The 21,856-nt window shown below is 39.2% G+C and overlaps 1 protein-coding gene across 3 annotated transcripts in view; it reads right to left on the bottom strand.

Annotated features, from left to right (window-relative positions):
* Positions 1–21,411, bottom strand: part of TDRD3 (tudor domain containing 3) — a 90,417-nt gene extending 69,006 nt beyond the window's left edge. Inside the window, exons 1-2 of one of the 3 annotated variants that reach the window (XM_053934392.1) lie at positions 21,227–21,411; positions 13,708–13,737 (exon numbers count right to left, since the gene is read on the bottom strand). In XM_053934392.1, the coding sequence (XP_053790367.1) occupies positions 13,708–13,737; positions 21,227–21,267 (71 nt within the window). In that variant the 5' untranslated portion in view covers positions 21,268–21,411. The remainder of the gene's footprint in view (positions 1–13,707; positions 13,738–21,226) is intronic. The other 2 variants (XM_053934391.1, XM_053934393.1) reach the window with 2 other exon arrangements.
* Positions 21,412–21,856: the final 445 nt, after the last annotated feature.

Here is a 21,856-nt window from a genome sequence, read left to right on the forward strand (position 1 = left end):
GAAACCCCTGACAAGCAAATAATGCATCTAACTGTGAAACTCTGAAAGTCTGCAAATTCAGGTGTCTGTTTTAAAAAAATTTGCTTTAAATTTCTTCATTTAACAGACACCCCCATAACCTTCTTCTATTTTGTGTGACTCAAACTTGCGACAAATGGTATGCAGACAGTTCACAGTATTCCCACCCTTTCATTTCTTTACCTTCCCTATCTGGTGGAAAACAGTCTTTTCTCAGACACTGTCTGAAAATGAAGACAGCATCAGCGAACTGTTACAGAGATACTCAGTAACAAGTAGAGGCACACAAAGCACCTCACTGTGTGTGCTCAGGCAAAGCACCTTGACATCTGGTTTACCATTTTTCTCTTCTGGCAACACCAAACTGAGCACTGCAGTCGACACACTTGAGGGACAGGATGCCATCCAGAGGGACAAGCTCAAGAAAATAGCCTGTGGGAACCTCATGAGGTTCAACAAAGCCTAGTGCATGGTCCTGCACCTGGGTTGGAGCAACTCCCAGTATCAATTCAGGCTGAGGGATGAAGGGATTGAGAGCAGCCCTGCTGAGAAGGACTTCGGGGTGCTGCTGGATGAAAAGCTGGACGTGAGTTGGCAACATATGCTCAGAGCCCAGAAAGCCAATGGTATCCCAAGCTACATCAAATGAAGCAGGACCAGCAGGCTGAAAGAGGTCTGTTGAAAGAGGTGACTCTGCTCTGCTGAGACCCCACATGGAGTATTGCATCCAGCTATAGGGTCCCAAGCACTAGAAGGACGTGGACCTGCTGGAGCAATTGCAGAGGAGGGACACAAAAATGATCAGAGGGATGGAACCTCACCTGAGGAAAGGCTGAGAGAGCTGGAGCTGTTCAGAATGGAGAAGGGTGACCTTACTGCAGCCTTTAAATACGTGAAAGGGTTATAAAAAGGATGGGGACAAGCTTCTAAGCAGGCCCTATTGTGATAGGACAAGGGGTAATGGTGAGATTACAACTAGATATAAGGAAGCAAATTTTTTATGATGAGGGTGAGGAAACAGTAGAACAGATTGCTGAGAGAGGTGGTAGATGCCCCATCCCTGGAAACATACAAGGTCATGAATGAGGCTCTGAGCAATCTGATCTAGTTGAAATTGTCGTTGCCTATGGCAGGGGGGCTGGACTAGATGTCCTTTAAACGTCCATTCTGACCCATACTATTCAATTATTTTATTAACAGCATGAAGTCAGCTATGCATGCTACAAAATTTGTTCATGACCTTAAAGCCTTGTAAATATTTGTCATACACCAGAGCTCTTAAATTCACACTGAACACAGGAAAACACTTCTAATATAATTCACAAAGAGATTCAACAAAAGGCACCCCACTCCCTCCTCTCTATATTGCACTGACAAACTGTGAATGCCTAACTAAACAACTCAGTAAGGGCTTCTGTCTTGCTGTACACCTACCCTATGCTTACCCTTTATGGCCAACTATTTATTTTGTCTTTACTGATTTAAGGATCTAGACATTGTCTGCTCTTCATTCAAGACAGCAAATAAAATTTTTAAAAATGCTTCTCATGAGACTATTTTCACATCCCTCTCCACAAACATAATTTGCTATCTTTTCTTTGATATTACTCATAACTCTTTGAAAGATCAAGTCACTGCTTACACTTTGGCAAGACTATTACTCTGCTTTCTAGTGAGAAGTTAAGAGAAGTTAATGGTTTGACAACAAAAAATTTGGCTTTCATGCAGACTGGTCAAATAGCCATGAGTCACAGTGCTGATCTCATAAAGTTGCTTTGCCCATACAAATTTGATCAGAGAGCTCCCTCTTTACTCACAGACTTCTTCCTCAACCAGGCACCATCAGTTGTTCACCCGTCTTTGCTATACATTTTGCCGATCTGCACATACACCTGTATCTCCTCTGAGGTTTGGTTAATGGGTAGACTTAATTCCTAATCTCTGTGCTAACAACTTCAATTACAAAATTTACTGTGAAGAGTCCCACCTCACAAAACTGCACGATAGCACACATCCAAGTATTCTTGACATGAAATACATTCATACATTCTGCTTCTAATTCTGAAAATTGTAATGGGTCTGAATTAAGTCATCTCCAGCTCCATCTTCTATAGGCAAATGGCAATATATCATCAAAATTTACAAAACTAACTACAAGTGTATTCATAGCTCCACCTATTTTATCAGTGAGGTGAAATGGGGTAATTTGTGAGCAAGCCTTGGGATATAGAGCGGTGTTCTACAGGCACTAAGGCTTGAGATGTTTACCTGCAGCCATTAGCAGCATTTACACACTCCAACTTTCCCTTGACCAAAAACGTTTCTTTAAATTCCTCATACAACTGAAAACTGCAAACTTTGGTACACAGAAATTCAAAGGACACTGATAAAAAATAGTGTCAAAGGAGAAATAAGAATGAAGAACAAAGGTAGAAGAAATCAAAATAAGTAAACTTGTCTCTGCTTTTTTTTTAACATTACTTCAACTAAGATAATTCATTTTTCTGCACTCTGATGTCTTTTCAGCAGAGTTCAGAAAGGATATGCAGAAAAAATGGAGCAACATGAGGCATGTCTTTATTGAACAGGTAACTAGTACGACAGCCATTTTGTCAGATAACTAGCTGCTTTTTTTATAATGCTTTTCCTTTTTTTGCTTTAGGGTTATTTGACTGGATCTAATATGTTAGCAAATGTAAAAACATTCTAAAAGAAGAGTCATGTTCTTGTTATCTGTTCAGCATACTGCTGATTAACTGAAAGTTCTAATTACCAGTATTTCTGCCATCCTTCATTAATACACACCTGCCCCTGCTCAACTACTTCAGGTTCTGTTTTCATTACAAGTTTTACAGATAGTTAAATTCCAGTCTACTTCCATCTGAAGTATTAAGAGCTAAACACCTTAGTACACACCTGCTCTTGATTTCTAACAGCTGAGGGAGGTGTTAGAAGGCAAAAGTAACACATCAGAATAAACAGAGAAGTTAAATTTACAACTGCTGCATTCTGATTTCCAGAGAGAATAGAACACAGCTAACTTGGAGTCAGGACAAGTTATGGTGCCTCATCAACAGAGTTAGGGAGAACTAAAATTTTAAAAATAATGCTCAGGACCATAATCTTCCTTATTTTGAATAAATCAAGATAAGTTCAGCTGTATCTATGAAGACAGTTCCCTTCAAAAATTATCCTCTCCTGTTCTGAACAATATTTATCTGCCAATAACCATATATGTTTTATAAAATAAATCATAAGAGAACATCATCCCTCTCAGCTAGTTTCATTTTGGATAAATTCTGATAAAATCTTCCCTGCACCTGCTGAAATTTTATCTATCTCAGTATTTCAAGAAATGGTCACTTTCAACCCGTCTTAAATGAATAGCTTAGCTTCTGCTTCTGAAAGCATGAAGGGATTAAAAATTTTACCACCACTGCACGTTGTCCTAGCAGAGAATAACTACAATGGATAATTGTAACACCAAATATCATTGTGCACAAAAATTAGAATTCATCTTACAGCACTGCATAAACATAGCATCTCCCCACAATTTCAAGGCTAGGTATTTGACCCTTTGTGACTTCCTTCTGTTGAACTTGCTCTAAATGCTAAAATACACACAAAGGGAAAAAAAAAACCCCATCAAACAAACCCACAGACTGACTCATTAAGCCTAAGGGGTAATTTGCCTGAGATCCTGAGGCAACTCTGAAGAAAGTTTGATTACAGACAAATTGGGGAATGGCATCAAAGAGGAATGACTATTCACAACAGTGTGTATTACAGATTCACAAAGCACAGGAGGCAGAATACATGTCTCAAATCCCCAGGGCCTGAGCTGGTATCCATTTTACCTAGACTGAAACAGTCCAGCTGCTAAACTAACGAGCATAAGGCAGAGATAGGCACTTTTGCCAAATTTCTCTCCCCTCCTTTTGTATTCAGTATTTGGAAAAAGCAAACACTTCAAAGATTAAACAGATAAACTGTTTCACATGAAGTCTAGTTTATTCATTTTTGTCTTAGTGACCAAATCCAAAAGTTTTTAAATGCAGTTCAATTAGTCTTAGAAAAACAATTATTATATATTTTGCAGTTTGTCCAGCAGCCATGTCACACAGATGAATTCTAATCACACAAGCCAAATTTAGCCCAATTTAGCCAAAGAAACAGAGGCCTCAAAGACATCTAAGTTTCCCCTAAGTTTCCCAGAAATCAGCTGCCTGATAGGAGCAAGACATACAAATTAGCAGTTGCATTGTGGAAAAAGGAAACAGAACTTGGCTGTCATCCATCTCCAGCAGGAGCAATCAACTGGTCAATTGAAGCATTCGCCGAGTTCCAAACCAGCCATAACAGACTGGTGCTTGCCAAATGCAGAGGGACGTGAGAGGAAGCCAAATGTGTTCTGGGGTAGGACAGGCCACATGAAGCAAATGAAGGCATGACAGTACACAGGTGCTGGGGAGTACCAAGGGCAGTGCAGCAGCCCCATCACAGAAGTCAAAGGGGAAAGTTTGCAATAATTAGTTTAAGTATTAGGAGCTTGAAGACAACCACACTTTCAGATTTCCATAGCTCTGAAAAGCTTATTTTAAACTTGTTTTTAATTTTATCAAGGGAGCCAAGTAATCATATGATGCTATGACTCAAAACTGGACTATTTACTTTCTTTAATACAAGAGTTTAAAAGTTTATGCTCTAATATTGTGATTAAGAAATAATGAAATCAAGTCAGTGCCACAACATTTAGAAAGCAATATTAGGGTAAAAAGTACATAGTGAAATATACATCTGCATCCTGTAGAAAAATGGGAGCAGGCAGGCAAGTAAGAACCAGCAGAGATACCTCAAGCAATATCCACCTCTCAGCTGAGAAGTAGGAACTGGTGACACTCTCCGTCTGTCAAATAATAAAACAGGTATATCATCTTCACAGAGAGATGGCATGGTAACACTAAACTTTTTCATTTTGCATAGGAACATACCACATCCAGTCACCACTTCTCACGGAATTGTGTAAACCAAGTTGTACCTCTTGTAACTGCAAATGACTTACAGCCAACTCTTCTATTCCAAAATCACAAGTACATGACAGGCTAAAAGGCACCATGCAAAGGCCACACACTTGCAATTTTGAAACTTTCATGTCATTTACAATGCACGATATTTAGTTTAATAAGCTGGTAATTAACTTTTTTGAGGGCTAGGAAATTGAATAATACTGAAACTGCATCACATCATATTTTCTCAGTCATGTGGTACTCTCCTCTGTAATGACAGAGATGGAATATGTATCTCCCTTCATCTTCTTCTTTCTCCTTTTCCTCATCTGCTTTTCCTAAACTCTCCCTCCTGTCTGCCCTTCTCTATTCAACAGTAACAAAGGAGATCAAAAATACATAACACTTTTTCTGAAGATTAACTAGAAAGACCAGGTTTTTTCACAATGAAAAAGACCAAAGTGGGTATTTAACATATCCATATAGTTGAAAGTGACATTAAGGAGATAAAAAGGGATTGGCTACTCACCATCCCTAAGTTAGCAGGTGGGAAATTGAGCGAACTTAGGAAAAGGGTGCTTCATACAGCATATGAAGGTGTTATTCACTATTCAGTGGCTGCTAAAATTTAACATGGGTTGAAGAAAGCACTGCACAGATCCATGCAAAAGAAGTTAATCAAAAGTCTACTAGAAAGAAAACATCTAGCTGAGGAAATCACTGAAAAAAACCCAACAGTTAAAAGCTGGGGAAACACTCTGAGACATCATCTATGCATATTGGTCACACCCTCAGGCTTCTCTACAAACATAAGTTATTGCACTTGATTAAGAGACAGTTCTGGGACAGAAACTTTGATTGACACAGTAAGGACAGCTGAAGATCATCCCCCATAAAGACTAAATAAGGAAAGATGTGCATGAACAGAATGATTTAAGCTTCCTGGACCTGTAGTCCAGGAAAGTCCTGGAAAGTCAACTCAAAATACTACTTTCACTTAAAATTAAAAGCTCTTTTGTGCTGGTCTCCACACACTCCAGTTCAGAAATTAGAGAAATCAGAAGTTTATGAAGCAGCCAGACCAAAAAAAGTCATTCTAGCAATGGTTATTATAGAGTACTTATTTTCCATGTAATACATGTTCTATAATGAAGAAGTACATTGCTTTTTTTTTTCCTACACATCAGCATAGCTTGTGCTGGCATAAGCATGTCAAAATTTTATTAACATGACCACATTAAAGTTTAAAATAAATGCACAGCTTTTCATCAAAAAAAAAAGTAACAAATAATTTTCTTGGGGGTGGGGGGACAGTGTAGAGGATGACATACTAGTAAAAACTGAACAATGCAAGATGTACCACCATAGCAATTCCTTGTTCTAAGGAACATCACAGAGCTCAACCATAAGAGCCAAGCCATACTCCCTCCTCCTTCCAACTACTGAGACTAGGAAGTAGCTGAACAGAAAGCAGCTCTGTGGGTTCATGGTGTAGAACAATTTGAACACAAACTAGTGTCACCGTACGGTGGTAAAGCCTAAGGACATGCTGGGCTGCAACAGCAAGACTCTAGTCAGCAAATCAAAAAATGTCATTATTTCTCTTCCCCTAGCACAAAGCCATGTCTAATGTATTGTGTCCAGTTTCAGGGCTCCCGATTATTAGAGAATATCCCCAAACTGAAGACAGGCCACTGAGGTGTTTTGGGGACTGCAGCCCATGTTCATAGGAGGAGACACTGAGAGCATCATTGCTCATTGCAGAGAAGAGCAGACCAGAGAAAGAAGTTGGCACCCTTCCCATCATCTGAACATGGCTTAAGGAGACAAAGCCAGTTCTGAGTGCTGTGAAGTGAAATGAGAAAGTGCAAGAAATATGGGCTGAAACCTGGGAAATCTCAAATGGACATAGAGAAAAAAATTTTCCCAAAGAGTGGCTAAGCACTAGAGCAGGCCACCTTACAGATATTCAAAGCTCAACTAGACAAGACCTTGAGCAAGGTGACCTAGCTTAAGTTAGCCCTGTCTGAGTAAGGGCTGGGACTAGGTTTGCTGGGACTAGGTTTGCCTCTTCAGAATCTGGCCAAGTAAACTTTTTTCTTTTAATTATATATTGAGCAAAAAAAGCAAAACATGGCATCTTTATAATAATTAATTTCCAAAAATACTTTCTCAGAGGAACCTTTTCTACATTTTTTTCCAGCAAGAATACTTAAAAGCTGGCTTATTGAGACCGTAATATGTAACATAATATTCTCACATATAAATAACAAAAGGCTCAATCTTTAATAGACCAAGTATAAATTTGATCATTTTTAATCACCTTATTTAGCTTATCAACTGTACTCATGAAGGAGGCTATTAGTATTTCTCAATTCAAGCTGTAAAATCTTACTTTATTACTACACAAAAGCAGCACTGAACCATCAAACTACAAAATGAAACTTGGAAACATTATTAATTGCTATTTTGTTATCAAAGCATATCTTCCATACCAGTGTCAAAGACCTGGACTACTTCTCCTTCAAGACACTTCACATTAATTTCAGAAATAATAAAAGCTTAACATGTCCAGTGTTTGCTGACTCAAAAAGCAAGATGCTAAGAAAATACCTTCAGTTTTATTTGAAACATTTAAAACAGAATTTTATGATCAAGACAAAGATGCCAAGAATAGCTGCTATAGTGGGTATTGCTCTTAGAGAATCAATTCAAGTGATTTAACTAAAAAAACCTAAGCTTTCTAAGACACTCAAGGCACATCCTTCCCTCCTACATATCAAAACTGGCACAAACAAAAAAAAAGTTACAATCTGCTTAGAAGAAAGGGATGAAAGATGAGGATCACTACTGAAACAATGAAGTACATTAAAACTGAAACACCAGGCAGAAAGTAATTTCTTTTACAGCTGTAGTCATCAATGCTTAAAACACACACATCCCTATTACTACTACTGCATAATTTTAACTCAGTACAGAAATTTTTTTCTGGATACAGAGCAGTATTTTCAACACTGCAAAAGTGTCTTGCTTTTATTCTACTTTGTGCTAAATTAACCATTTCTACAGACCCTTAAAACTAGATTTACAGCATATTTATAACATATGACTCAAAAGTACACTCACTCCCTGCACTTGTTTTTTTGCCTTGTTTGGGGTGAAATTGCAAAATTTAGAGGTGTGACCACTGTACCAGGTACTTGGCTGTACCACCCCACACACCCTACTACCACCCATAGCTACCCAAACCCAGAGGCAAATGTCTATGTCATATTCTTAAATAGTTGTTTCAACCTGAAACACATTAAGGAGACACAGCAATAGGAACATGCTGGTTCAAATATGCCGAGGATACTAGAAGTTCCTCCAGAGCTACTGCAATTAGCTTGGAGGAGAGGGGGGAAGATGGAGGAGTGTCTCCCCTGCAGCCAAGACTGAGGAGGAAAGGGGCACGGTGCAATTATTCCTGGTTCCCGTAGATGACTCCCGAAGCTCGGAGATGCTGGCAGTGCGAGCACAAGCACTACAGCAGGCTCACAACCACGATGTTACCGGGAGCCAGTGCTACAAAATTCAGTACAATGAAAACCTCAACCCAGCCACCAGAGGTGATCAACAGCACTGTATTCTTACTTAAACAACATATAGACGCTTATACATATGTACACTTAGTCATTTAAAGCAAGTATTGTTGATACACAACACAGCTCTACACGCACAAATCAATACTGTAAATCAAGGGTAGATGAAGATGAAATATTAGAAAGAATATTTTACTGTGATGAGGCACTGGAAGAGATTGTGCAGAAAAGCTGTGGATGCTTCATCCTTGCAAGTGTTCAAGGCCAGGCTGGATGTGGTTTTGAGTGATCCAATCTAGAATCTAGTGGAATGTGTCCCTGCCCGTGGTACGGGGGTTGGATGGAAGCAGGTAATCATTAAAGTCCCTTCCAACCCAAGCCATTCTATAACTTTACAATTACAACAATTTTGTTTCAACATGCTCCAATCAGATCTTCCACTATTTCAAACCCTTATGTCCCATCCTGGGTGCCAAAAAAGGACTGTCATGATTTAACCAGCAGGTAGCTAAACACAACACAGCTACTCGCTCATTCCTTCATCCACAGTGGAATGGGGAAAAGAGCTGGAGAAAAAAAAATAGTAAAATTTATGGGTTGAAATAAAGATAGATTAATAGGACACAAAATGAAGAAAAATAATAAAAATTATATTCTTAATTAATATATACATAAGTGAAGCACAATGCAGTTGCTCACCACTTACAGGCCAAGGCCCAGCCAGTTCCCAAGCAGCAGACCCTGATCAGCTTTCCCTCTAGTACATGCATTGACTATCATGCCATATGGTATGGAATATTCCTTGGAATAACTGGGGTTAGGTGTCCTGGCTGTGTCCCATCCAGCTCCTTGTGACCACCAGCCTCCTTGCAGGTAGGGTGGAGTGAGAAGCTGAAAAGTCCTTGACAATATAAACACTGCTTGGCAACAACTAAAACATCAGCATGTTATCAACAGTATTCTCATCCTAAATGCAAGTACAGGTCTGTAAAAAAATGTAAAGGTGATCATCCAAACTACTGCCAAACCAAGTTAAGCATCCATAAGGGCAGTCTAAACATGCTATCAGGAGCATATTTTCCTAACTGGATTCTTTCATTAGAAATGAACTGTATTCTTTCATTACAATGTTTACAGTTATGCCTACAGAGTTGTAATAAAGAAAACATTTTTTCAAAGTTAGTAATAATTTAAAGACCACTTTGCACAAGAGAAAATATGCATTGCCCTTCGCTACTACTGCTATAAATAAAGTGTAAAAAAATCTGCCATGGTAAGACACCAAATTATATTCCTTTTCATACTGTTTACCTAAATGTTATTTGAAGTAACAGGTGAAAATCAGGTGCTGAAGTAGCTTACTATTAAGATTTATTTTCATATTCTTTGATTTAATTAATACTTTCAATTTAGTATTTTGGCACTGCAGGCTCAAGAAGAGAAAGTATTTAAATTAAGGGCTTTAGCATTCGAGATTCATCTAACCTCCCAGCCAGATGATATGTAACCAGAGAAGAACATATGTTCTTTATTCTCCTGCTTTTTTTGAATGACCCTCTAATTCAAGCTCTCACTTCCTTTCCTTCCCAAGTAAGTCACAGAAATGCTTCATCTGACATAAAATTACTTTCTGTTCTGTCAGTAAGTTAAGGTGGGGGGGAATAACTTTTACAAGTTATTACTCTTATTAAAAAATAAAAATTATATTATTATTATAAGAATCAAACAACATCGACACACAGTAATTATTATAAACAGAGAAAAAATACTGCAAGACACTTAAGAGTAGAATCATGCAGTTACAAAGCACTAAGCTCATCTCTAGTACAACAGCATGAGGTAAATATGACCACAGCTAAAGCATAACAGCAATTACTCTTCTAGACTAAATTAAGCTTTTTCCATTTCATCTTGTTATGATCATATGGTGGCATGCTTTTGTTAGGAACTAGAACATAAATTAAGAAAACAGAACAGAGACTAATGTAGTGTTCAGAAAGACATTATCTTTCCTTCTCTTCCCCATTCCCAAATCCAGAGAAAATGACACTGGTAAACTGTCAGCAGCATTCTCCAAGGAAATCTTTTCCATCTCAAAACCACAAATAGAGAATCTTTTTTCCCTATTTCCAAAATCATAAATGAGCATCCACTGCAAATTTCTGCAATAGTTATTTGATCAAGACTGAAAACTCACTGGATTTACAAAATTTAGCTTCAAGCATTTCATATCCTCAAACATAAAAACACCTTCAAGTTCTTGTTTCTTCATTTGCTTATTCCATAGCTATTCTATTTTAGACAATTCTTCAAAATTAAATTCTGAAATGTATGCCAGAAATTTTTAAGACCAAACTCAGAGTGAGAGATTTCTCTGGCCATTAACAAAGAGATTACCACAAACTGTTACTACTATTTACTGGCACAAAAATTGATTGAAATAATTTTATGTTACATATTCAAGAACGATTTAACTATTAAACAAACCCAAACCTGTTTATCTTAAAATATTAAGTATAAGCAATGATGCATCCACGTCCTTCACTTACTCTGATTTTCATAGTTACAAACAAATATGATGTTATTCTGTATCAAAAATTGTAGCTAGCACTCAAGTTGCAGAGGTATTTGGCAAGTATTTGCTAAAAGGCAGAATTCCAGGTTGTTTCTTACACTAGCTGAACTGCAATTCTCTAATCTATCAAAACCTACCTGTGTATTACACACGACTGTGTGTATCATACCTTACTCTGAATTTAAAACCACAACTTTAAATAAGTTTGAAAACCAAGAATCATGACTGTGCTCATTATACATTCCGTTTTCAATGAAAAGCAGCTTGATGGATCATATTTTTACATAAGAATCCTCTCCACATTCCTTAGCAGCTCATTACTTCAACACAAAGTGTGCCTCATTCAGAAATCACTACTCCGAACAGTCAGAACCAGACGCTTGAAAATCACCCACCTTCTCTTGGGCTCCTTCACTGATGTTTTCCCCCCTCGCACTCTTCTCCAAATAACAGTTAAATCAAAAACTTCACACTTCCTACTACTTTCAACTGTATAACAGAAAGTGTGCTAAGGTGAAAAATGTAATGTTCATTAGCATTACAATTCTAAAAAGTAGTTTAAAGTTCACCTCTGCTTTGTATTTAAAACTGTCTTGACACGGCATCACAGTTACAAAAGTAAAAAAAAAAGTATGCACTTGAAAACTCTGAGTAAACTTAACTGCCCTGATGCCTTTTAAAGTCTCCCACACTCCCACTGTACAATGAACCTAATAGAAATTACAGCTATATCAACCAAAATAAGTGGAAATGTGCTTCCATAATAAATGGTAATTTCCATTTTTATCATTCTAACAAGCAATACCATGAATCAAGATGATCCACCTGTTGAAAGATGTATTTTACCTATTCAGTACACTGCCGTCAATATCAGAGCTAAGTGATTTCATATCCCCATTAAATAGGAGAATAACATTATTAATGCCTTTCATAAGGGTACTGGATAATGCACACTTCTAGCCTGTGATTTAATGCTGTATCCCAATTTACATCTGTAAGTATTTAAACAATAAGATCACACATTGTATTCTACAACAGTAGAAGAATATTACACAGTGAAACTTCAGCAGACTGAAAAAAACAAGTGAACATGAGACTCTAACAACTACTTAACAGAAGATATTTAGTGATAACACAGGTATACTGTTATCTAACAGTAATAGCTGCGATGCAAAAATGTCAAACTTTTCCAGGTAACACACAGAGATGTGCCCAAGATAACCTCACTAACTCTAAACTTTGATAAGATAAGCTTCCAGCAAGCAGCAAGCACTGCTGTTAAACAGCAGATGCTAGAAACAGCCCCTGCAGTCAGAAACTGCTGGACAAGAGCTCTTGCAAGCTTTCTGCTCCTTGAGAAGATTTGCTACTCCATGATTCATAACAGGCCAACAGGCCACAGTAATTTAACATACAAAAGTCATAACACTGTGGAGGGTTTACTTTGCTCATGTAACAAAATTCTTAAAATTCTTTTTTTTCTTTTCTTCTCAGATACAAGCTGTGAACACTTTCTTACTCACATTTTCCCAAGAAAAGGCTGGCAGCCGCCCTAAAGTGCTAAGTTGAACACAAATATACTAAGGCTGGGGCCATGCCAAAGACACAGTTGCCATGCCACAGAGAGTATCTTGAAGCTGTCTTAACACACATGGCTTTTTCTCCTCTGGCTTTCTTCAACAGCTTTTTTTTCAGATATGACACAGCACTAGAAGCTCGAGCTGTTCCTGGAGCACTGGGAGACAAACAAGAAGAAAGAAAAATCCAGTCTTGACCACTGCCCCCAGATAGCACTCCCTCACAAAGAAGTGAGTTCAGCAGTCTGTTCCCCAGTAAGCCTTCACTTGCTATCAGTTAATGCCATCACTCTCATTTCCAAAACCTAGGCTACATTTCCCAAACTCAAGGGTTCAAAATGATGCCAATACAAGAACGCCCGTCATGCTTCAATTACTTACCAGTGGTTATTTAAACCACGTTCTTTTTCCTTAAATGTGCAAAGAAACTCAAAGGTTGTACATCAGTCCTAGAGCTGTCCAGGCCTCCTAAAATCTGACACCTCATGACTGTGCATTAAATTAACTACATAAAAAAATGATTAGAAACATACATAAACTATTCACCCCCTAGAGAGCCTTTTCTTCTTCCTGTCTGCTCTATTAGAATGACATTAAATATGCTCCTTTTGCTCTAAAGAAGTAGAAAATGTACTATTCCTGCAAGTATGAACAATATGCACAGCTTGGAGAATCAATCTTAAATTTATTTTAATCTTATTGCTGTGACAATCACAGAAAAAAAAAACTGATACATAGGATATTTAATATCCAATGTTTCCAAGTGTAATTCTCTCTAACTAAAACTTCAGACTGCTTCTTACTCCTATGTACTCCTACATTATTATTTACATAAAGCTGTATTTTAACCAGCAGTAACACACAAAATATACACATAGGAAATCCTAATATGTACCACTCTGTTATCAGTATGAATGATAACAGTACCTTACACCAAGATCACCACCTACCTTCCCACCAGCTTGCTGCTCAAGTACTCACTGGAAGAGATAAAAAAAAAAAAAAATCTGTTTCAAGAGTTTTATAACATGATTTCAGAACACAAAGACTTTGCAAAGGTCTTTCTCCTGAGACCCGGTTCATCTATATGCAACATCTACTCCAAATGCCTCAAATTTCCACATTCTAGATGACACAGGCTTTCTGACTAATAATTTAAATTACCAGGAAATGTAAGTTTAAAAGAACCTACTTTTGCTGAAATGATAAAATACTGACCTTCAGAAAATTTTAGACTTCTTAAACACACTGCTGCTTTTATTAATTAACCCTTCCATTGAGAAGTTCATGTGCGTTTGCTGGAAAAGGCAAATAATAATCAAGCATGCTGCTAATTCTATCTTTCCCTCAAATCCCTACCAAAATCCATTAACACTACACTGAGAAAAAAAAATTTCTCTGACAGAAGAGGTAAATCAAGCCAGAACAATAAATCTCAATTGTGTAACAAGCTCCACTCCATCACCTTGCTCATGTGATGATATAAACTAGTTTAACAACAGAAAAATTTATAGAAAGTGTTATGAAACTCAGTGGACAGGAGATAATGTGCAGTGTTTAATATGAGTTCTTCGAAGACCACCAACACAAAAAGAGGTAGAAGGAAGGAAACTAGAAAGTCACAGAGTCAAACCTATTAAATAACACTTATCCTAACAAAGTATTTGCATCCCATAAAGAAGGCTAAGCCTAAGAATTACAATGCTAAGTGAGTAACTTCTGAAACAAGACTCAATACATTCAAATTCCAAGAACTCCGAAAAGGAGTTTCTATGGGAAACCTACACATTTCCAGGGGACGCATTGATTTGAAAGAATCAATGTGAGACACTATACCAAGAAAAGTCAGGACACTGAAAAGGCGGGCGTTAAAAAGAGATCTGCAGCAATTTAAAGGTCTTTAACTTCAGATGTACTGCAAGTAGAGTAAGCTTTTTTCTTTCTTCCTTTTTTTTTTCACACTAGCAACAACTTCATTCCAAGTTGCAACAATTCTATAAATTAAGGACATCTTATATTAGTGCTTTAGCTTCCTAGCAGAGAAACCAGCAAGTGAAGTCTGTGTTCCCCAAGACAGTGCATAAATTGATTCAAGATCTCACATAAAAAGATGTAGAGAGAGTCTCTCCCAGCAACTGATGAAAACCAGAAGGGTGAGCTGCAGCAAGGAAGTGGAAATCACAGCTGAGATGGAGTACATAGGGGACTGTCACACTTGCTTTGCCTTTACACTCTGTTTTCAACAGTTCAGTTCATTTCTCTCCAAATCCTCACTCCCTCTTCCCTAATCTCCAATCAAGAGGAGAAAATCCTTTCTTCAGAACTATGGTGTGAGGACACTTACCTAAGAACATAAAAATAAGAACATAAATGGTGTTTTAACTTATGCAATCTAAGGCTGTCTAACACAGTTCCATTTTTGTCAAGGGTGGCCAGAGACAGATGATCCAGGTCAAGAATGCAAACCACAGCAAATATCTAGACATAAAGTGTCCACAGTAATTCCTGGCTATCAACCATTTTAGAGCTGGTAGTCCAACTTCACTGTAGAGTTCAATATTCAGTGCAACTATCCCTACGTGGCTTTGCCTAATTACAATTTTAACTCACTCACACTTTTTTTGCTCCACAATATCATATGGCAAATAAGTTCCACAATTTAATTACACATTGCTTGACAAGCTACTCTAATTTTCATCAGGTAGCAAGTTTAATTCACCATGTGGCCTAATTCTTGTCCTAAGAAAAACAGCTACTCTTGCTTTCTACTCATAATTTCTTTATTATCTATGGATTTTATAGATCTCTATCATCTGTTCCCCTATGGTTCTGTTTCTCAGCACAGAGTATCTTCCACACCTCTCATCCACTTTTTCAGTATCTATTAAACTCTTGCTGTGCTGGGATGATTACATTAATGCACACTTTTAATGATTTCGACACACCACCAATGAACATAATGACCTAACAATAATTTAATTCTTTGTGAACAATTCCCAACAGCTGTCTGACCACTGTCCTTCTCATGTATGTATATATGTAATAGAAGCAAATTTAGAGCTTATCACTGTGTAGAAAGGTTTGCATTTTATTCCCCTGTATGAGCATCATTTGGCATTCACCAGAACCAAACTACACGTGCATGTGAAAGAACTGGCTTTGGAAGAGTTTGCTTCAAGTACCCAATTAGTTCAGATTTTACCAATCCCCAAAGATCAACAAACTGCTACAATGCCACAGTAGTGTCACTCCTTAAGAATATTTTTTAATATAACGAACCCCTTAATCCTAGCAGAAACCTACCACTAACGTTGTTACAACAGGAAGCAATCATTTCTCTACCTAGTTTCTCATCTTTTAACCCACAGGATAACCATTTGTCTTCAGCAAATAAGCTTTGGTCGTGGTCCTTAGTCAAAAATTTTACCCACTTTTAAACCAATCTGCTACTGATTTCAGTGAGTGCTTTCCAATTCTAGTGTTGCAGCATTCAGTGAGCAATAGCTGTGTAGGATTTGGTGAGTAAGACATCTACTTTCATTTTATGTCCTGCCTGCAGATTATATAAACCTCACCAAGCTCACCCCCTTCAGTTTTCTCTTCTGCAAACTGCAGTGCTCCAAATGTTAGTCCCCTACCTCCTTCCATCTCCTAATTTTAACCATACTTTTTTTCAACTTTTAATGCTAGACCTAATTTGTTTCTTGTAATTGTAACAATTCCAGCTAGTAACAGTTATTTTTCAAACAGCTCTCATCTTCTTTAAAAAGAAGAAAAAAAATAGCATCTGAATTAGTTTCTTGGTGTTGCTTCCATTAACAGAATGCAAAATGCTGGATCTTTTGCACTCCTCCAGAGTGAAAATGACATGAAGAATTCAGGTTCTAACTACCTATTACTGGTGACCCAGCAGGAATGCAAACTGATCAGATCAGCCAGTAAGGGATACACCTGAACAAATAAAAAATGCAATCATGTGGCATTTTGTTTTGTACTGGCATTTTGAGATTTTATGGTACTAACCAAACTTCACAAGATTTTGCACATTACAAAAAAAGTCTCAAGAGTCTCAAAACAGATGCATCTCTCCTGTGAAACATGAGATGTGTATTATGCTTGTGTCTAAGGAAAATCTTGTCTCCTGCCTGAGCTTGCTCAATATGCAGCAACCAATTTCAGCTGTGATTTCCAAAAACATTTTACTGGAATAGCAAAAAAACACGATAGATCATCTTGCAGAATTCTGGAACTGACTACTTTGCCAAATGCCTGCTGTCCTCTTAGAAAGTGGTGTTAGATTCATCCCTTTGAGAACTTCCTTGTGTTTCCAGGCACACACCTACTTTTACTTTAGAGCTTGGATCATATCAGATGATTAGTCCTACAAGAGGATACATGTGAACAAACCAATCTTAAACCCAGAGTTACCCAGTATGCATCACATCACTCACTTGCCGAAATACCAAAAATTCAGTTTAAAAGTCTGTTGTACATCAACTTGATATTTTTCACTTACAAAGAATATACAACCACGATGACATTAATATAAAGGTTTTCTCAGGGACTGTTAAGCAGTATTCTTTTGTTTCCAAACAACTAGTACAATTCCATTTCCTCTTCATCTCTGGGAGTAACTTTTCATAGTCACAACTTTGTTTACATAATCTTCAAAATACATTATGTTTTACAAGACAGTATTTTTTGCCATAGAGTCACTAATTTCTATGGCATCACACAGTGCAATAAAAAAAAATCTCCACTAGGTGACAAAGAACTCGCAAGTACATTTAGCTGTACTAAAAAAATCTTTACTTATCCAGTTTGCACCTCTTGCTTTCCCAGAGAGATCAATCACCAGACCCAAGATCTGTGAACCACAGGCTAAACCTGCTGTAGGCCATGGCATATTTTTCATTTTTGACAATATGTTGGCATTTCTGTGCAATAAATTCCCAAGTCCTGCAAAGATCTAGGGAACACTGTAGAGGTCTTGGCTTGTCATTTCTCTTTTGAAATGCCACCCAGGGAATTTAACAAAACAAACAAACAAACAAACAAACAAAAAAATACACCACAAAAAATTCTGTTGCACGCCAATAAGAAGTACTTTACGACTTATTGTTTACATAAGGGGATGTATTCAGCAGTTCTTCTGGACTTCACCTCTAGCAATAAAACTGGATTCACTAATTCATGCTCCATTAAGGCCCATATTTTAATAAGAACACTGGAAAACTGGTTCTGAAATTCATTAATGTAACTATAACAATACAAAAAGGTGATTCTGCCACTTGGCCTTCCTCAAGTTTGATAATTAAATAAAAAGTTAATACAGAACTTCTGTTCCAAGACAGAATATCTTTTTCTCTGACACATAATACAAACACCTTATCTCTCCCCTAGCTGGAGCCAATATCTCATTCCAAGGAACAGTGCAGTGCGTAACAAAAAGAACTAGCACCGAAAAATTCAGACTTCCAATGAGAGCTGCAGGGCTCCATCTTGAGAAAAACTACAATTCTGCACACAAACTACAGGGGCCTTTTACTCATTTTCATAAAACACCACCATCATCACAAAAAGAAAACAAAATAGTCTCCCAGCTTTACCTGCCACTGTTACATTTACTAGGTAGGGCTACTTTACCTTTCAGAAGCTAACAAAAAATGGAATTGATATGCTGAAGGCAAACATTACAAATTCAGAGACAATTTTATAACAGATTACTCTGACAATACCTGCTTGGGGGAGGGGAATAGATCTATAATTACTGTTTAGTATTAACTACAATTTATTACTGTTCTACTTGAAAAATAACTTTATTTTTCATTCAGAATTATAAAAGGTAAACACTAGTTGCAGAAACTGACATAAACAAGTGTATGCCTTAACTTTCTAATCTTGTAATGTTTAAGAAATTTACAGTAAAATCCAATCAGTACAGGCAGAATTTTACAAGCTAGCAGATTTTAAGCTAAGCAAGGACAACCTTTATTTTTTACTTGACATGCCATGCAGTGCTTTTACAGTTTAAGTGGGGACAGATTTTAACACATAAACTCAGTTTTGCTTTTGTACTAGAAAACTTATCATTCTGACATCAGGTGACAGCAACAGTAACCACCAATTTGGTATAAAACATTACTTAATCACCAGTGTAGTCCAACACATAATACTACATTAAACATCACTGAAGGCTCACTCACAGATGTGTTAAATAACTCTAAGATCTAATAATATGAGAAAAATCATAAGTAAGAGCACCAGCAAAGCAGTTAGAAGCATGGATACTCAGGTTACTACTCTTTTTTTAAGTGTATGAACACAGCTAAGCAAAATTTCCAAATCATTATTTATTTTTCCACTCTACCTCACATTCCTCAAAAATATATGTATTCATTCCTCCCCTTTTATACTACCCTTCCCAATGCAACTAGGTCAAGGACGGATAATGAGCCCATTACTTGCCCCTTCAACTTTCAGCCTCTGGCTCCCACCCTACAGGACTGCAAGAGTAACAACTGTTGACAGCCATTCAAGAGTCTATGCCCCCAAGGAGGGCAGCAAAAACTGCAGAGGTTCAGATTGTTTCAGAGGCACCTCATATTCGTACTGCCAAAAACTTGAAAGCCATTAACCAATGGTATGCATTCAGCTGAAAAGGCAGTAAAACAACTCAAGAGTTGAAAACTGAAAAAATTTTGAATAGGCAATAGAAAGCAAGAAAAGCAAACTAAGAAAATAAATCTACTTTTATGGAAAACCTTTGCATTTTTGGACAGGTCTAAGTACAGAAGAGGAGAGGGTCAAGTTTCAAGTCACAGTCCAAAATTCCCGTTAAATAAATGTTATAAAAAGTAGCAGAACTAGTTATTATTATTTCAATTCGGCAATAGCCAGGAGTTACAGGACTGTGCACTCCAGAACCACTTAGAGCAGTATTTTTGGATCTTGATACACTTATCCAAGAAGCATACCAGAGGACACCTAATTACTCTGTTTGGTTACTATTACCACAAAGTAGCAAAAGCTGGCCCAACAAACACAGCATCACCAGGGGGTTAAAGGAGGTGATTATCCCACTGTATTCAGCACTGGTGTGGCCTTACCTGGACTACTGCGCAAAAAACTGGAAAGCTATGTGAAGGTCCTTATATAGCTTACGGAGGTATAAATACTGAGGAGGGCAACAAAGCTGATGGCATGCCCTATAAGGAGCAGCTGAAGACTTTGGTTTGTCTCGATAGGAGGAGGCTGAGGGCCAAACCTCCTTGCTCTTTCTACAGCCTCCTGAGTGGGGGAAGTGGAGAGGGAGGTGCTGATCTTTTCTGCCTGGATCCAGTGACCAGATGAACAGGGGTGGTTCAAAGCTGTGTCAGGGAGGGTTCAAATTGGATATAAGGAAGCATTTCTTTACTGAGGGCATAGTCAAACACTGGAAGAGGTTTCCTCAGGTGGCAGTCAAATGTTTAAGAGGCATTTAGCCAGTGTCCTTAATAACATACCAAGATTTGGTCAGCCCTGAATTCATCAAGTGACTCGACTAGATGATCATCATAGGTCCCTTCTAAGTAAATTACCCTATTCTATTCTAAATCACAGGATACCCACTTTAACCTTTTCCATCTTAGACATACAAGAAACCACAGTCGAGGACAACCACTAATGTAAACAGTAAAACAAACATCCCCAACATGCCATTGGAAATAACTTTGTGTATGTTGCTTTGTGCTTTAGCAGGTAGCACTAAACTTTAGGTTTGTTGAAAGACTTTCCAAGTAGTTATGGAAAAAGTCAGCATTGACTAATAAGTGAATCACTTCAACAAAACAATCAAACAAACAAATGAAAAAGCCCCAAACCAAAACAAAAACTTCCTACAATGCAACCTCACCTCTGGGCTAGCAAATAAGCATGTACAGTAGGTATTTGAAAAGCACAACTCGTTGAAATACGCTGTTCCAAAATGGATATTATGCGCCCAACAATTGGGGCTCTTAAGAAAACGTAAGTACCCTAGTTCAAGCCTCATATGTGGTTCATTTACCCTACCTTAACTCCACTTTTTCATCTTGCCTCCCTTACTGAAGGGGTGCACAGCGCAATTAACAGCCCCAGCAGTACGGGCAGGCGCCAGGGGGCGAGGCCTGTCCCAGGGCAGAGGGGAGGCCGCAGCCGCCGATACCGAGGGACCTCAGGGGGTGGCCTCGGGATAGGGGTGCAGGTCCTCCCCGCAGGGGCGGAGGGACGGGCCGGAACTCCTCTCCAGGGCGAGCCAGCGCCAGGCCCCGAGCGCACCGGGGGCGGCACAGGCCCCTGCCCGCCACCGACGGGCTCCCAGCGGAGCTGGGACGGGGACGCCCCCCCGCACCGCACGGCTCAAACACGGGGCACTGCCCACCCCGCCGCGCTGCTCGGAGTCACCCCCGAGGCGGAGGCGGCGGTGCAGCCGAGCTCGGCCCCACTTACCAGCCCGACTCGGAGAGCGCCGCCCGCGCCCGGTCGGCCATGGCGCCTCCCCCGCCGCTCAGCCGCAGCACTCGGGGCCGGCGGGCGCTGCGGACACCCCCGGCACTCGCTCGGAGAGGGAGGAGGGACGCGGGGCCCACTCGTTCCCACGCCCCGCGGGCCTCTCCGGACGCTCAGGCCGGCCAGGGGGAGGGAGGGAAGGGGAGAGGGAGGGAGCGGAGGGAAGGAAGGGGCGGAGGCGGCGCAGGCAGAGACGAACAAAGCCCGCGACTGGCGGCTGCTTGGAAGCTGCGGCCGCCATGGCGGGGAAGGGAAGGAGTGAGGGCAGCGCAGCGGGGGAACGCCGGCCCCGCTCCTGCGGCTCGGGGCCTGCCGCCGTGTAGTGTCGGGAAGGGTTTGATTAAACGCGTTTCGTCTATGAATAGTATTATTGACAGTAACGTTGTTCTGGAAAAGGCTCTCCTCCGTGCCCTCAAAACGCGTGTTGCGGGTGAGGAGGGATTTTTAGAAGGGTCTGGAGCGCACATCACATGAGGAGCCAGCTGTGGGAGCTGGGGATGTTTAGCCTGGAGAAGAGGAGGCTCGGGAGGACCTTCTCGCTCTTGACACCTTCCTGAAAGGAGCTCGTAG

This window comes from Vidua chalybeata, chromosome 2 (genome assembly GCF_026979565.1).
Source record: "Vidua chalybeata isolate OUT-0048 chromosome 2, bVidCha1 merged haplotype, whole genome shotgun sequence".
Lineage (NCBI taxonomy): Eukaryota > Metazoa > Chordata > Aves > Passeriformes > Viduidae > Vidua > Vidua chalybeata.